The sequence below is a fragment of the Peromyscus maniculatus genome, chromosome 16 (genome assembly GCF_049852395.1).
Source record: "Peromyscus maniculatus bairdii isolate BWxNUB_F1_BW_parent chromosome 16, HU_Pman_BW_mat_3.1, whole genome shotgun sequence".
Lineage (NCBI taxonomy): Eukaryota > Metazoa > Chordata > Mammalia > Rodentia > Cricetidae > Peromyscus > Peromyscus maniculatus.
Genome location: NC_134867.1, coordinates 58,618,862 through 58,636,429, shown reverse-complemented (window position 1 = coordinate 58,636,429; position 17,568 = coordinate 58,618,862). Strand labels below are relative to the sequence as shown.

The 17,568-nt window shown below is 49.0% G+C and overlaps 1 protein-coding gene across 3 annotated transcripts in view; it reads right to left on the bottom strand.

Moving 5' to 3' along the window:
* The window catches only part of Sytl3 (synaptotagmin like 3), an 80,093-nt gene that overhangs the window by 13,353 nt on the left and 49,172 nt on the right, over window positions 1-17,568 (bottom strand). For all 3 annotated transcript variants that reach the window (XM_076552866.1, XM_006978043.4, XM_076552867.1), the window contains 3 exons: window positions 14,040-14,164; window positions 10,673-10,807; window positions 2,248-2,426 (listed from right to left, as the gene is read on the bottom strand). In XM_076552866.1, the coding sequence (XP_076408981.1) occupies window positions 2,248-2,426; window positions 10,673-10,807; window positions 14,040-14,164 (439 nt within the window). The remainder of the gene's footprint in view (window positions 1-2,247; window positions 2,427-10,672; window positions 10,808-14,039; window positions 14,165-17,568) is intronic.

The following is a 17,568-nucleotide window of genomic DNA, read 5'->3' as shown; positions in this document are numbered from 1 at the left end:
GTATATAAGGCATGAGGACCAGAAACTAGAAGCATTTGGCTGGTTAAGCTTTTAGGTTTTGAGCAGCACAGTTCAGCTGAGAGCCATTCAGATATGAGGACACAGAGGCTTCCAGTCTGAGGAAACAAGATGAGCTGAGAAGTTGGCCAGGTGAGGTTAGCTGTGGCTTGTTCTGTCTCTCTGATCTTCCAGTGTTCACCCCAATACCTGGCCTGGATTTGTTTTATTAATAAAGACTCTTAGCCAGGCGGTGGTGGCGCACGCCTTTAATCCCAGCACTCAGGAGGCAGAGGCAGGCGGATCTCTGTGAGTTCTAGGTCACCCTGGGCTATCAAGTGAGTTCCAGGAAAAGGTGCAAAGCTACACAGAGAAACCCTGTCTCGAAAAACCAAAAAAAAAAAAAAAGACTCTTTAAGATTCCTGCTACATCCAGTCTATTTTAAACGTGGTTCTAAACCATTTCCCTGTGGCCGAGGCCCAGCTCAGCAGTGGCGCTTGTGTCTGGCATGCACAGGGCTGAGGCCTAATCCTTTGCACCCAGAAACAAATTCCCCAGGGCTGGAGATGGACTGAAGGTATAAGCTCAATGAGAGAGGGTATCCTTTGCATGAGGCCCTGCATCGATCTCTAGCTTCATACACACAGGCTCCTACATGCATGTGTACACACACACACACACACACACACACACACACACACACACACACACACAGAGCAATAATAATAATAATAATAATAATAATAATAATAATAATAAACATGGGCCAAAGATATGAACAGAAAGTTCACCACAGGGGAAACCCAAGTATCTAATGCCTATTGGAACCTTTGCTCATCTCGGTTAGTTGTCACCTCTAAAGATTTATTTATTTATTATGTATACAGCATGTATGACTGCAGGTCAGGAGAGGGCACCAGATCTCATTGCAGATGGTTGTGAGCCACCATGTGGTTGCTGGGATTTGAACTCGGAACCTCTGGAAGAGCAGTCAGTGCTCTTAACCTCTGAGCCATCTAGTTGTTACCTCTAAATAATAGTGATATTTCTTTGTATATCAGTGGGAAAATTTTTAAAAGTTACTTTATGAGAGGTTGGAGAGACAGCTCAGAGGTTAAGAACCCTTTCGGCAGGGTTCAGTCCCCAGCACCCACATAGTGAGTGGAACTCCAGTTCTTTGGGATCCAATGCTCCTTTCTGGTGGTTTGAATGAATGGGCCCGCCTCATAGGCTCATATGTTTGAATACTCGGTCCCCAGTGGTGGCCCTGTTTGGGAAGGACTAGGAGGTGTGGCTGTGTTGGAGGAGGTGTGTCACTGGGGGCAGGCTTTGAGTTTTCCAAAGACTTGTGCCAATCCCAGTCTCAGTCAGTCAGGCTCTCCCTCCCTCCCCCTCCCTTTCTGCCTTGTGGATGGGGGTCAATATGTGAGCTCTCAGCTGCTCCCTTACTTCCCCATCATTGACTCTAACTCTCTGAAACTATAAGATTCCTTGGTCACAGTGTTTTATCACAGCGATAGAAAAGTAATTAAGACACATGGGCACTTCACACCCAGGGTGCACATACATACATGCACACAAAGCATCCATACACATAAAATAAAATAGATCTTCAAAAAAAGTTATCTATGAATTGTGTGAAGGAAGATGTTAATTTTGTTTTTCCTGTATGAAATCAAACTTCCAACACCCTTTACTGAAGGTCACCTTTCTCCACTGATTGGCTATAGCTCCCTGACGCGCACTGAATGTTGTTGCCCCTAAATTTCCACTCTTGTGTTGGAACTTAACTCCCACGTGAGGATAATTGGAGGTGGGGGCTTTGGGAGGTGGTTAGGTGTGAGGGTGGCCCTCACGAATGGGATGTGTGCTCTTATACAGGAGTCCTCGGAGAGCTGCCCTTCCCTGCTTCTCCCCTGGGATGACAGGCACAGATGTCTGTCTATGGACCAGGGAGCTGGCCCTCACCAGACACCAGCTCTGTCGGCACCCGGGCTTCCCAGCATCCACAACTGCGAGGATCAATTTCTGCTGCCTCTTACCCATCCAGTCTCCAGCCGTCTGTGGACAGCAACTCAGATGGTCTAAAATGCCCCTTGGGCATCCAGATTCCCATCTACGTGAAGGTCTATAAAGTTAGACTTTGATTTTCTATTGACCTGTCTTTAACCTTGCATCAGCACACATCCCAGGACCACAGCTCCCTGATGCCGAACTTCAAGTAAAACAAAACAAACCCAACCACTTACGGGTTGCACTTCCTCTTCTTCTCCTCTCCGTAGGCCAGGTTCTTACAGGTCTTGATGTGGATTTCTAAAGAACGGCTTTCATAGCAGTAGTGAATGGCAAATTCTATTTCTCCAGTGACGTTGGCGTTGTCAAAATTACCCATCTCCGTGCAGGTGCTGTTAATGCTAATTAAGCTTCCCTGGAATCAACGGCAGACATGACAGATTAACTCACAGTCAATACATTTATTTTGCAGTTCAGCTCTTGTGGTCAATCATGGTTCATGCAGAACATGCCTCCTGACTCAGGTTAAACTGATACACGCGCCCCAGCATGCACTTTGCTAACCCAAGTTGCCACCTGGGGACTCCTAAGGCGGTGAGGCATCCTCAGCAGACCTTCCCTCTTTATGCTTCTGCCTGGCAATAAAGTCTTCACCATGAGTCACCGGGACGAAGTGGACTCGCTCACGTGCCATTCTGCAAACTTACGTCTTGGACCAGATGGTATCCGTGGCTGGATGGTGTGTGTAAAGCGGCAGACGGTGAGACTAAGTGGCGGAGGCCAGACTCAGAGACAACTGGCTCCAGGGCTAACTCTGCTACTCACTGGCTATGTCCAAGTCTAACGGAGATCAATAATTCCGACCTCAGAGTTACACCAAGTGACTTAGGTGGACTGTGCGAAGATAACGATACATTATATTTGCACCCAAAATAAAAATGAAATTGCTTTCAAATATTAGAGCAGTCCAAGCTTAAATGCTACCTGAAGGTTTGCATCACAGGATGCCTGTGCCTGAAAGATTAAGTCATCGTATCACTGTTAAATTTGCTTAAATAACCGCCACCATTTGTGAGTATCCATGTCAGTACTGACTTTGTAGGAACAGTGAAGCCTAAGTAATTTCTGTGTCTGATACCCAACGGGCTCCTCCATACCGTAAAACCAAGAAAGTCTACAGCAGAAAGCGGTAACTGGCAGAGAGAGATAAAAACCAAACCGACTCAAAGGGCCTGGGACCCGCCTTAAGGAACTCCAACAGCCAGCGCCGCCACACCCGGGCTCCGAAAAATGTCGTCTGACAAACCACGTGACAGTGGGTTTGGGAAACAACTTTGAACCAGTATGCGTTCAAAGACAGCGAGGGACGGTGAGGCGGCGAGGATGAGCGAGGGTTAAAAAGGAAGACTGGGGAGAAGATGTGGGGAGGGGTTGGCAGAGGAAGTGAGCTGCCTAGGAGAGGGAGGAAGCAGCCAAACGGAAGGAGAGGAAGAGCTGAAGAACTCTAGTCATTACAATGCAATTTTTGCCGGGACGGTAGCCCAGTGATAAAGCACTTGCCCACAATGCAGAGGGCCCTAGGTTCGATGCCCAGGACTGGGAAAAAAAAAAACTCAAAGGGCCCTTTGCCTGGAACTCAGCCCAGGAGAAGTACTTTGCCCTCCATATGAAATTCTTGGGAGGTGGCTGATAACCTTCCCACCAGCTCCTTGTCTGGGACTCAGTTCTGCTTTCTCTGGAGCCAGAACAGAACTTCAGAGCAAGCTGTAAACTTGAACAGTAACCTGGGTCAACCAAAAAGCCCTGGCCTAGAAGAGCAAGCTAGATCTGATTCCTTTCAGAGCCAATGGGGCTGACCGCCTTCGAAAGAAAAGCTAACTCAGGTCAAAGCAAAGACCACCCACCCACCGGTGGTCAGGGACGCCCTGAAGGTCACGAGGTTACCTACAATCACCTCAAGCTGAATCCAGGGCCTGTCTATATCACAAAGACGGAAAAACTAGGAAAATTACAGCTATGATTTTTCTTTTTAAGTAATATATTCTGTTAGCCAAGAACACACGGGAAAGTACTACAGAGTGGGTTCACCAGTGATAGGCGGACTTTCGTCCCCGGCTGAGCCCTGCTGGCTGTGTGGTCTCCAGCGATTTCCCTCGGTTTCCTCATTTGTAAAACAGGCTGTGTTGCCTCAGTCAGTTATAAAAACATAAGGACTTAGAACCCCGGCCTGCGGGCAGTGCCCAAAGTGTACATGTCTGTTGAAAACCCTGCACCTTCTGGACCCCTTCGCAAGCTGGGCGAACCCCGTCCTTTGTTGTCTCCTTGGCTGTGAAATGTATACAGAATTTAAACAGCGCATGTAATGCACAAGAGTAGTTCAAAAATAACTGCAAGGCTAACATCTATCCCCACCCCCATGTTAAGAAAAAGAAAACTAGGTCTGGAGCGATAGCTCAGCAAGTTAAAGTGTCTGCCACGCAAGCACAAGGTCCTGGGTTCGTAACCCTACCACCCACCTAAAGCCGGACGCAGTAACTCATCTATGACCTCAGGGATCCTGCAGGCAGAGACGGGAGAACCCGTGGATGTAATCAGGCCAGCTAGCCAACCGTAAGCAGTGGAAACAAGAGACCCTGTCTCAAACAAGGTGGCTTGACGATGTTGACACACATATGATGTGACATGTGCATGCGTCTGTTCACACACATGAGCACACACGTGCACACACACAATGAAAAACATCACCAGGATCTCAGAAATGCCCTGTCTGCCCCTCCTTTAGTCAGTCCCTGCCTTTCCTATCTGAGTACAGGCTACTTCAAAACTACCTGCTAATCGACTTTATTTTCCTTCATGGTTTCATTAGTACTATCAGCTCCCCTCCCAAATGCTATGCCTTAACCGGGTGCTCACACGGTTAAAAGCATTCTATGTGCCTATGAACCACGGCGCGTTTTCTGTTTGGTTGCTGCCCAATTTCCGGCATTAAAACAATTACAAACAACGCTGCCTGGGACATCCATATATGCACATGGGGGTGAGGGGGGACATCCTGTCTGTTAAACTATTCAAGAGTACCTGAGGGGCCGGGAGTGTAGCTCAGTGGTGAGGGACATGTTCAGCATGCACAAGGCCTGTGGCAGAAGCAGATGCCGCAAGGCTTTTGACTACGTGCCTGTACCTCCGGTTGCCCTCCAGGGAAGCTGTAACAATTTCCCCTCACCATGTGGTTTTCAGATGCCTGCCTGCCTGCCGCTCTGGGGCCTTGCCTTGCATTTTTTAGACGTTATTAACATCATCCCAAAATAGTAGTTTGCTTAAATTTTGCCCTGATTCCACTACTTGGGAGGTTGGATAATTGTCTCTATTTATTCCCTGTCTCTAAGCGTAAGTGGAGATTTCATAAGCGTTCTCTAGCCCAACTCCTTGTTTCTCAGAGTTGTGGATTTCTCCAGGAAGGGTAGGCAACATCTTTGGACAAGAAATAACATAGTGGTTACTTGCCTTATGGAAGTTTGAATCCGTTAGGCAAATACTGCTTTGGTTTAAAAGAAGATATTACAGTTAAGGACAATCTAATCTCATTATCATAAATTTGAAGGGTACACACCACAAAAAAAAAAAAAATTAGAAGGGATGAGAATGGCGTGCCCTATTGAGTGCAAGCCAAGAAAAACTATCACAAGAAAGAAAGCCCACATGTCCTCCTCCTTAGCTCAGTGTCACGGCCCCAACTCTTCTTTTTTTTTTTTTTTTGAGACAGGGTTTCTCTGTGTAGCTTTGCGCCTTTCCTGGAACTCACTTGGTAGCCCAGGCTAGCCTCGAACTCACAGAGATCCACCTGGCTCTGCCTCCCGAGTGCTGGGATTAAAGGCGTGCGCCACCACCGCCCGGCAACCCCAACTCTTCTTAAAACATCTAAAAGGGTTTTTATGTATAAGATATGTATGTATATGTACAAGTATGAATACATGTTCTGGTGAAGGCACACATGCCACAGGTATATTTGGATGTCAGAGGACAACTTTGGGTGTCTGTCCATACCTCCCACATATTTACACCTTTTGGGGTGTTCCCTTGTCTCCACCTCCCATCTCAATGTCGGGGTGTTGGGATTATAGACACGTTGAAAGGGTATAGGGCGCTGGTGGCTGGCGCTGATTTGGTCGGCGGTGGAAAGGTCACAGTCACGACAGAACCCAGTGGTACCTTTTAGAGCTTTATTAGGAGAAGGAGAGAGAGACAGAGACAGAGATAGGCACAGAGACAGAGAGAGGCGCAGAGAGAGGCAGAGAGCGTGGGGGGTGCATGTCCGGCTTTTAGGCTGGGATGCAGTCGCCCGCTGATGACGTAATAAGGCGCCTGACAAGACCACCCCCACCCCCAAGCTGTGCATATACAGAATCCTTACACATATGCTACAGCTGGCTTTTATAGGGCTGCAGGGATTTGAACTAGAGACGTCGGGATTATAGATTTACCCACTGAGCCATTTCCCTCTGCCCAACCTTCATCCTTGAAGGTTTTCCAAGCAGGGATCAGCTACAGAGAGAAGAAACAAGTACATAAAACCAGTTCATACAAGCGCTCAACAAGCCTGCGGGGCACATCTGATGGTCTATGGTCCCTGGGCTAGGTGACCCCACGTTCTGCAGGCCCTGTAGGACTCAAGTAAACCGCCTGACCCCGACACAATCAGGTTGCTCGATTGTGAAATGGACTAACAGCGGCCACCACGTGGTCACATGAGGATGTATGAGCTGAGAAGCCATCAGCACAGGCCTTCAGAGCATGACAGCTGTGACGGGCGATTGACCCAGTCCTCTGGTAAGTATTCATCAAGGGTCACTTGAGTGTCAGACTCTGCTCAGGGGACTTGGGGATTGCGTTCTAATAAACAGTTGATAAAAGGCAGACAAGAGAAGTGGATCTCAGGAAGAAGATGCTAAGCATAGGTTAAGCCTGGAGCAGATGAGTGAAATGGGAACAGACAGGGGCCTCTCTGAGAAGGAGCCTCCGTACAAAATTTCAAAGAAGTAGGGAGTGGTTTGGGAATGTCTGTGCCCTGGGGCTTGAGAGCCAGAGAAAGACCCTGTGGTTGAGTGGAGGGACCAATGGGCTAGGGGAGCAGATGAGGTCAAAGCAGGGTGGGAGCAGGATGTACAGGACCCACGGACTATCTCAAGTGTTCTTAGAGATGTGTTGGCTCTGGAACGGTAAGAACATGATTCTGGCCCCGTGGAGGAGCGTGGAGCCAGCTCTAGTGGGATGCCAGGAACTGGGCACACTCAGTTCCTCAGGCTCTCTGGGAAGCGAGTTCGGTTTTGTTCTGCTGGATCAGTGTCCTTTTGAGTCAACCCCAGGCTCTTGCTCCTCCTTTCCTCCCCACCCTCAGGCCACTCTCCCTGCCTTGAAGCCACCAGAGGAATCCACACCAGAAAAGAAGGTTCTAGAGCCAGCCCTGCCCATCTTCACTGAGATGATGTGCTTTGTTTTACCATTGTCTTACGGGCCGAGGACCAAGTTTCCCACCTGCCGCTCTTAGGTGTGAGCAGGCAGGGCCTGGAAACCTAACCTCCCCACGTGCTGGCAGTACAGCCAACTTGCCAGTTCATCTCATTGCCTCACCTCCAGAGAAACAACACATGCCATGGCTTCTATACTTCCGATTTGGCGTGCCATTTCCCCCCAAGCTCCTGGAACACCACTGCTGCAACCTGCCTCCTCAGCTCCCTCAAGGAACGTTGCTGAGATCTTCCGCCGTGCATGGCTCCCGGTTCCCCCTCCCCACTTCGCCCCTTGTCAGCTTGAAGCAGTCTCGGGAATTCAGCACCCTTGTTCCCCCACTTGCTTCCATAACTCACCTTTTTATAATAATCAAAACGGAGGAATGTTAATATTCTGACCCGCCCCTTGAAATCTGGTGCTGCCCTGCGTCCTGACGTAAAAGCCTCATTTTAAGGAAAAACCCCTCCCCTTCATCTCTCTCTTCCGCAATCTTTCTTCCCTGTCATGGGGTGCGCTTCTCCTCTCTTCTCTTCCTCTCTCTCTTTTTCTGTCTCCTTATCTCCGTACTACAATAAACTCTTTCCACCCAGATGCAGCGCCTGGGTTGTGAGCAGCTTTCCATCCTGCTGCGTCACCCACCGCCATGCCCGCATGGCATGTCTGGCCCGCTGCCCACCACTGCACCTGCCCAGCATGCCATCATGTTTTCCCTCACATGTGGGATATCCTGGCCCAGCCAGCTGGGGGTCCCCCGTACAATATATCACACCACACTCTCGCCTTTCATCTTTCTAGACTGTTCTCCAACATCAGCAGCCCTGGGTGATAAGCTATCCTCAAACGCAAGCTCTGAAACCTATGATATGAGGAGATGGGTAGGTCACGAGAGTGGGGCCTTCATGAGTGGGGTTAGCATCCTCAGAAAGCAGGCCAAAGGGAGCTCCCTCACTGCTCCCACCAGGTGAGCACACAGCTTGACCATGCCCGTCACCAAGCAGGAAATAGGCCCTGGACAGATTGAGTCTACCATCATCTTGATCTTGGAGTCCCATCTTCTAGAATCGCAAGTGAACTTCTATTGTTTTCAAATGACCAAGTCAGTGGTGTTTTGTGATGCCAACCCAGAACCAATCAAAACTGCTGTTAATCGGGGCTTCAGGTTCCCGCATCAAAACTCTAGGCATGGGTTAGGTTTTGTTTAGTAGCTGAGTGAACAGGTGACTACAGATGCAGTCTAGAAACAGAACAGATTTAAATACTAGGAAGCCATTTGAAAAAGAAGAATAAAATCGAAACAACTACACTTCAAAACTTAAAGGAAAGCTACAAACAAGACAAGGTGGTCCTGACATCAGCATAGGCCTAGTGATCAGGGGAACAGAGTCCAGAATAGGGATCACGCTCATAAGACTTGATGGGACAAAATGATCAAGTCACTAGAGGAAAGACAGTCTTTTTAAAAACAAGGAATGCTGTATTGACTAAATAACCATATAAAATTAGCCTCAATCTGAGCATCATACCAAACGGGTCAGAGTGCAGATGAAAACAGAAAAGGAAGATCTAATTAAAGCTTCTAGAAAACAGGACACTATTGCCACAGCCCGTGAAGATACAAACTACAGGAATACCCACAGAAGAAAATCTTGATAAACGAGACCATCAAACTTTAAAACATTTTCTCTGGACATGGTGGCGCACACCTTTAATGCCAGCACTCGGGAGGCAGAGCCAGGCAGATCTCTGTGAGTTCCAGGTCAGTGTGGTCTACAGAGTGAGTTTCAAGCCAATCAGGGCTACATACAGAGAGACTAGGTCTCAAACAAAACAAAACAAACTTTAAAACTTTTCCTTAAAGCTGGAGGTGGTAGCAACATGTCTTTAATTCCAGTTCTTGGGAGGCAGAGACAGGCAGATCTCTATGTTCGAGGTCTACAGAGTGAGATCCAGGACAGACAGGACTACACAGAGAAACCCTGTCTTGGAAAAAAAATATCAAAATCCAAAAAAGAAACAAAAAACAACCCAAACTTTTCCTTGACACACACCATTATTCTGTTACTGCCTTACTCTGCTTTCTGATGCTGTGATAAAAACCATGACCTAAAGCAACTTTGGGAGGAAAGGATCTATTCAGCTTACAGGTCACAGTCCATCATGAAAGAAGGCCAGGGCAGGAGCTCGAGGCAGGAACCAGGAGATGGGAACTGAAGCAGAGACCATGGAGGGACACTGTTTACTGGCTTGTGGCTTGCTCCGCCTGCTTTCTTAGGTAACCCAGGACCACCACCTAAGGGTGACACCACCCACAAGGGGCTGGGCCCTCCTCCAGTCAGTTATCAAGAAAATGCCCAACAGACTTGCCCATGAGCCAATCTGATGGAGGCAGTTCCTCAACTGGGGTTCCCTCTTTCCAGATGACTCCGGTTTGTGTCAAGTTGACAAAAAAAACCAGCACAATCAATTACCAGTTACTTTCTGAAGGTAGAAAATGTTCTCTCCACAAGGCGACAGTTTTAAAAAGGTGAGCAGGAAGGCCAGCTTCAACATATTTTGAGGCTTTCCCTAGCTCCAAATCTACGTGAAAATCACCTCCATACTACACTCTCACATTCCCGTGTTGACCACAAGACAAGAGTCTGGCCCTCCCCTTGTGTCTTAGCTACTTTCCTATCACTATCACCATGGCCAAGGCAACTTAAGGAAGAAAGTCTATCGGGGGCTTATGATTTCAGAGGGTGAGTCCTTGACCATCATTCGTGGGGAGCATGGCAGCAGGCAGGCACAGTGCTGGAGCAGCAGCTGAGAGTTTACATCTGATCCACAAGCATGAAGCAGAGGAAGAGCTAACTGGGAATGGGATGAGCTTCTGACATGCCACCAGGGATCCACCTCCTCCCAGTCCTTCCCAAACAGTTCCACCAACTGAGGACCAAGCATTCTGAGCCTCTGGGGGCCCTTCTCATCCAAGACACCAGGCCTTACCCGCCAGGCCAGCTGGATAATGTCTGGTTGGCTTTCTTCCCTGGTGCTGGGGATTCAACAGAGTTGTACTGTGTACATACCATGCCTGTGTGCTACTACTGAGCTATAGTTCTAGTCCTTGATGTCTTGAAAACTACACATCTTAAAGAACACTTGGACAAGACTCACATGTCTCAGGCCTCCAGAGAAGACAGTGCTGCGTGCTGGACTGGATGGGAGAGTGTCTTGCTTCAAAACAGGGCTGGGAGGGTCTTTGGGATCTTCTTGATGGAACGCTTTCAGAATATCGGGCGAGCTGACCTTCTGGAGAGGGTAAAAACAAACATCATAGCCCACATCCCCGTGTGACTGAAGAGGCCAGCAAGCCCAGCCTGCATCTGCGAAGTGATGTTTCTCACACACAAACCTCTGCCGGCAGAGTAGGAAGACACACTTGTGTTTGAATCAATGCACACACCCCACACACCGGCAGGACCCTAAGGCAGAGTCATTAGGACCAGTCACAAGCATTGACAGGTGGGCTGCTTTGTGTTACAGGAAGTGCTGAAACATTTAAGTTCTGGCTTTAATAATAATGATCATGACATGCAGTCATGTGAAATACAGTTTCATATTGACAAACAATTTTACTTCTAGTATGCCCATATAAAGGGAAAAATGCATCTTTAAATTGTATTTATTCTCTTTTTCTTTGGCTAATAATTAGTATTTCTTCTATAATGTCACAGCTGTACTTCTCAATAGCCACTAACAACATGGGGATGGATTTAATCCAAATTAGTTGAAGTAAAATACAATTGATAAACTAGGTTCCCAGCTGTGCCATGCTGAGAGTGTGGCCACAAGAGGACATCCACGAAGCGGGAGTCTACACAGGCGGGGCCATCTATCCGCAGCCTCTCCCACACTTCTTTGCTTGGATCCCTCCGCCCTCACAGCTCAGACAACCTCTGGACTGTGATTGCCTGGGAGGCTCTGTCCCATGGACTCAGGCTACAGGGGAGGGACATGCCAAGGATGCCACGTGACACCAACATTCAGAATGCCAGGAGTGAGGCCAGAGGGAACTTGAGATACCCTGCGTGGGGCACATTTTGCCACAAGTGAAAAGACAGCACCTCTCATGGCAGGAGCTGGGGGAGGGGCTGGACCACTCCAAGTAGGCTTGGCCTCCTCCTTCTGAACACACTGGTCTCTGCCAGCTCTCTACCCCAGTGTCCTCATCTTTCATGGGGACGAATCCAACAGAGCTGCTTTCAAGATAAATACCAACATGGCCCCTCTGCAGAGAATGGTGCCGGACATGCAGACAGCCCTCGGCAGGTGCCACTATCTGTAGCAGGAATCTTAAATGGTCTTATTAATAAAATCAAACCCGGGGCCAGTTGTTGGGGTGAAATGCTGGATGGTCAGAGAGACAGAACAAGCCACAGCTAACCTCACCTGGCCAACTTCTCAGCTGGTCTTGTTTCCTCAGACTGGAAGCCTCTGTGTCTTCATCCCAATGGCTCTCAGCTGAACTGCTGCTAGAAGCCTGAAAGCTTAACCAGCCAAATGCTTCTAGTTTCTGGTCCTCATGCCTTATATACCTCTCTGCTTTCTACCACCACTCCCTAGGATTAAAGGTGTGTGTCACCATGCCTGGCTCTTTCCAATGTGGCCTTGAACTCACAGAGATCCCAGATGGATTTCTGCCTTTGGAATGCCAGGATTAAAGGCATGAGTGCCACCATTTTCTAGCTTCTGTATCTAGTGGCTGTCTGTTCTCTGACCCCAGATAAATTTATTAGGGTACACAATATTTTGGGGAACACAATACCACCACAACCATCAGACTAGCTTCACCTGACCTGGTAAGTGCTGAGCTGCTGGGGTTCCCTTCCTTGAGCCCTCCTCCTTCCGGCCTTCCCTTGTCCTCACAGGGGAAACCGAAGCAGCCTGGAAATTAGCAACATCTAAACCTAGGTTCTGCTCCCGGCACTGTCGTTCCCGAGCTGTGAGCTGCTGGACGTGTTGGTTGACTTCTGAGTAGACTCAGGTTTTTGATCACGGTCATGGGAATGAGTCTATTCTGTGATACAGCAGGCAACCAGGGCACCACCTGCCCAGAACAAAGTCCTTCGGAAGTGGACCTTATGCCAGCCCCCATCTGCCCTGCTTGAAGAAAAGAGGTTGGCTCCAGGGAGCCACTGTGAGCAGATACATTTGCACTTGGGAATTCCAAAGCCCTCCTGAATATATCTCAAATGTTTGAGACATAAGTCATTGGAAAACTGTCAGCATCAGCAACTGCTTATCACCAGAGGCTCAATAGAAAGGCATCAGAGACCCCGAATATCATGCCCAGTGAGGACTCGGTGATGTGGGAGTCTGCATCTCATACCCAGTGAGGATACAGTGATGTAGGAGTCTGCATCTTATACCCAGTGAGGATGCAGTGATGTGGGAGTCTGCATCTTATACCCAGTGAGGATGCAGTGATGTGGGAGTCTATATCTCATACCCAGTGAGGACTCAGTCATGTGGGAGTCTGTATCTCATACCCAGTGAGGATGCAGTGATGTGGGAGTCTACATCTCATACCCAGTGAGGATGCAGTGATGCAGGAGTCTGCATCTCATACCCAGTGAGGATGCAGTGATGCAGGAGTCTGCATCTCATACCCAGTGAGGATGCAGTGATGTAGGAATCTGCATCTTATACCCAGTGTGGACTCAGTAATGTAGGAGTCTACACCTCATACCCAGTCCTCACTCAGTGATGCGGAAGTCTCACCTCATCAAGAGCCCAGTGGCTCTCCTCCAGCCACAACTCATAACTCCAGAGTTCAGCCTCCAGACCAAGATGGGACCGGTTCAAACGTAGGATTCCCACCTCCAGGTATGTAACTGTGGGCATGGGTCCTCTCTAAGGTCCTTACCTCTCTAAGCCATCATATATCTCTCAGTGTAAACAGGGCTACTTTTACTACCCATCTTGTTGGGTTGATAGTCTGTGAAAAGCTCTCTGTACAGAGTCTAACACATCATAACAAATGCTGAAGCTTAGAGATCTGTCTAGGTGACCCAGACAGCAAGTTAGAGGCTTCCTTGTCTCTCTGGCTGCATACAGGAGCTCCGTGCTGGGCAAACAGAGATTCCTACTGTTTTTATTTTACCAAGGGGCATCCTGGACGCAGGTGGAGATCAGCAGATGGAGGCCGATCTTGAAATTTCTAGAGCAATGGTTCTCAGCCTTCCGAATGCTGTGACCCTTTAACACAATTCCTCCGTTTGTGGTGACCCCCACCACCATAAAATTATTTTCACTGTTACTTCATAACTGTAGTTTTGCTACTGTTGTGAATCACAACGTAAACATTTTTTTTTGAGACAGAGGTGTGCCTGAATACAGATTATATATAATGAGGTTTTCCTGGCTGATTAAGGTTTTCTAAGTTCAAGAGGAAAACAGGCCAGAAAACTCAGAAAGGACGACATGCAGGTGGCCGGTGGCGGGTGGCGGGTGGCGGGGCCCAGGAGGCCTCAGTGCCTACCCTGGAGGTGACGTTGACGGCTGTGTCCGACTGGCTCCGCCTCTCCGTGTGGACCACACACTGCCTGGGATCCATAGCCAGAAGATGCTTCTCAGAAGTCATGTCATTCTGGGACTTGGAGAGCTCTGGAAGACAAACACAAGGGGTGACCCTTGGGAGCACAGAACGTTGCCAAGACTTACAGATCCTAGGGGTCAGAAAGACAAAAAAGGTGACCAGGCAGGGGTGACGGGTCCACGGTAGAACAAAGGTGTGGCTGTACACCAGAGGCAGGGAAGAGGAAAGGCTAGACCCTCCAGAGGTCCACACTGGCCCCGTGTCCCTGTGGGCAGCCACTGTCAGGGTGGGACTCAGAGGGAACTTCCCACCCAGCTTCCCTGCCCCCCAGGCCATCCATACGATCAACCGCCTGCCCTGAGCACCTCCTGTGACTGCTGGAAGGGAGTAAGGGTTGAGACGGCTCCATGGCTGCTTTAGTAACTATGCCCTGGAAAGACCACTTATTTGGATTTCTCAGCACAATAGGGTTCAAGCTTCTGGCTTCTGTGGGCTGTGCTGGATGAGGAACTGGCTTGGGACACGCATTAAAATAACAGTGAACAACGCCGAGCGGTGGTGGCGCATGCCTTTAATCCCAGCACTCGGTAGGCAGAGCCAGGCGGATCTCTGTGAGTTCGAGGCCAGCCTGGGCTACCAAGTGAGTTCTAGGAAAGGCGCAAAGCTACACAAGAGAAACCCTGTCTCGGAAAACCAAAAAAATAAAAATAAAAAATAAAAATAAATAAAAAAAAATAACAGTGAACAAAGTGGGAAGGAGGGAACCCCAGGCAAGCGAAAGCTCTGTATTTCATCCAGACTCTTCCTCAAATCCAGCCCCCTCCCTAAGGCTCCCGCCTCAGCTATCTTCACGGCTGCGCCGCACTCTCTACTTAGAAATGTGAATTACTTATGTTATTCTAAAATACTTCCTTAACCACATCAACAGGTGACATTAACTTTAACTCTGCATTTCATTTAACACGACGTTCAGATTGGTAAGATAGATTATGAATATTAAAATTACTTGTGAGATCATCCCCTGACTACAACAATTCTCTGGACTCTAGGGTGTAGCTCACTCCAGCTGTGCTCTTGCAGAAGTCCCTTGGGAACTCATGTGCTCCACATCATCCCTCTGACCGCTGGTCCATGCACGGAGACATCCAATGCTTCTATTGCCTGCCAACTGCCTAGTATCTGCACTGTTCAGGGAGAGCCTGGGAGGTCTCCTTTCCTCGACATCGAGGTCCCTGACCTGCTTCCGAAGCCCAGGGCACCCAGTTTTTCAGTCTTGCTTCCTAGCTGCTCTTTTCTGAGGGCCACACCACCCCAGCATTCTCAAGTCTACCATCCAGAAGTATCTCGGGGTGGGGGTGGGGGCATCAGTTGATGTCAGCTACTGCAGGAGACTAGCACATTGTGGAGATCCTCAATGACAGCCATCCCGCAGCAGCCTGCACGTGAAGGCTCCCCTGTCTGGCCATTGGTGGAAGCTGTCTGCCTTCTGTCTGTTCACACTACCTTGGGACTCCCCCTATGTGGTCCATTTCCAGGTTATGGCTTCAAGGAGAAGAGAACCTGACAAGTTTGGGGTTCTGACAAGTAGCTTTCTACATCAGTGGGGGGTTCAGGGCTGAAACAGCAGAAACACAGATTGCTCCCAAATCAACCCCATCTTCGTCTGCTAAGGGGCCCCAGCATGTGACATCTATGGGTCTTATATAGGTCTGGAATCGCTTTCTTCCAGGTGCTTGAAACATTGACAGACAGAGGGTACCACTCTGGGTCATCATTCTCAAATCCTGTGGTTCCAAACCAACTTTAGCATCCTGGGTCCCTGGTCCTAGAATTGCTCTGGGCCCTTCCCAAGCCCCTCCCCGAGGACCCCAGACACTAATTCAGCTTCCTCACCCCCAAGGTCGCTCTTTCCTCTGTACCTGCTTCTGAGGAAAACAAAGCAAGGAGGACACACAAAGAATCAAAATGAAGAAATGGGAATCAGCACCAACAAACGCTACCCGTCCGTTCCCAGGACCCCGACAGGTGGCTCTGGCTGTCTCTGCCTGTGGCTGGCGGCAGGCCGAGGACAGAGGCTGCAGGTCGCAGTTGACTCGCCTATCTGAGGACAGCGGCTACCTGCACCCCATCAGGGGTGGAGACAAGGCTACTCCAGGCGCGCCTCTGCATTCAGGGATACCTGCCTAGTGGGCAAGTGTGCTGTGACACAGATATCCTGCCTCTTTGGATTTGCGTGGCTGAGGAATCTCAGGGCTGGGATTAATTCTGAGGCACCGATTCCACAGAAGCCTTGGGCTGAGGGAGTGGACTAGAATTTCCAGAAAGAAGTTCACCTGTGTTAAAGGTTCTGCAAAGCTGATTGGTTAGAATGTCCGTAGAGAGTTGGAATGTTGCAGGTTCAGAGCCAGATTATCTTGGGCTATCTTTAGTTCCCCTAATAGCCATGCATCGCCTACCCGTGTGTGTGACCTAACATCCGTCCTCATGTGACTATTAGGTAAATCCTTTTGGAATCTATAAATAAACTCCTAGCTTCCCTCAACCCAAAGGCTAAGAACGTCATCAGGTAACACCTGAGGCCTGACAGAAACTTCCCCAGTTTGCCGTAATCCAGCTTTTTGACGTTTCCACCGATGAATTTGAAAAGTGTTCTTGATTTATGACTTTCCTGGTATTATTGCCACAAAATTTCCATGACACTTTTGCTGCATTTGACTGTGGGATTTGGGGTAACCTGAGCCATTCATCTTGATCTCCAGAACAAACTCTCTCTTACTTCATTTGAAATGAGAGCTGTATTTCTGCAGTGATGGAGAATTCACGGAAGCCACGTGGACTTGGGGAGGGGTCTGATTTCGAAGGATGCCGTGGGACCATGGGACCAGCAGCGGCTGTGCAGAGAACAGACCACTGTCACAGCCAGGCTGGTGTCTGCGGAGGAGCCAAGAGGCCCGTGAAAGTCAGCCATTTCCTCCTCCTGAGAGAGACCCAGGACAGCCCACCACTGATGGGAAGAGCAGGGCTCTCATGGCAGCTGTCTGTGTGACAGGGGCTGGTGTGGAATACAGACGACTAATTTAAATTCAGTCGTACAGTTGGCTCAGAGCCAATAACAATGAGACCATCACAGGCAGAAAGGGGGCGGTAAATGGAAGACAAAAGAAAGGAGAAAGAAATGTGTGCCCCAGGTCCATTTGGATGCGCTCTGTCACTGCCCGGGTCTGGATATTTTAGGAGGTGCCTAAAGCAGAAACAGGTAAAGCGTGTCTGAATGGAGGGGATGCTGAAAGAGATGGGGTGCCAAGCCAGCGCAGGGCTAACTGCACCCGTGACTGGGACATTCCTGCCATCTGCAGAAAAGTTTACCCGGGAGAAGAACGGATAGGGGGTAGATCCTGGGCTCCGCCAGCCAGAAAGGCCAGGGTTTGGGATTCATTGCAAGGTATTTTCGTGTTTTGTTTTCCTTCCTCTG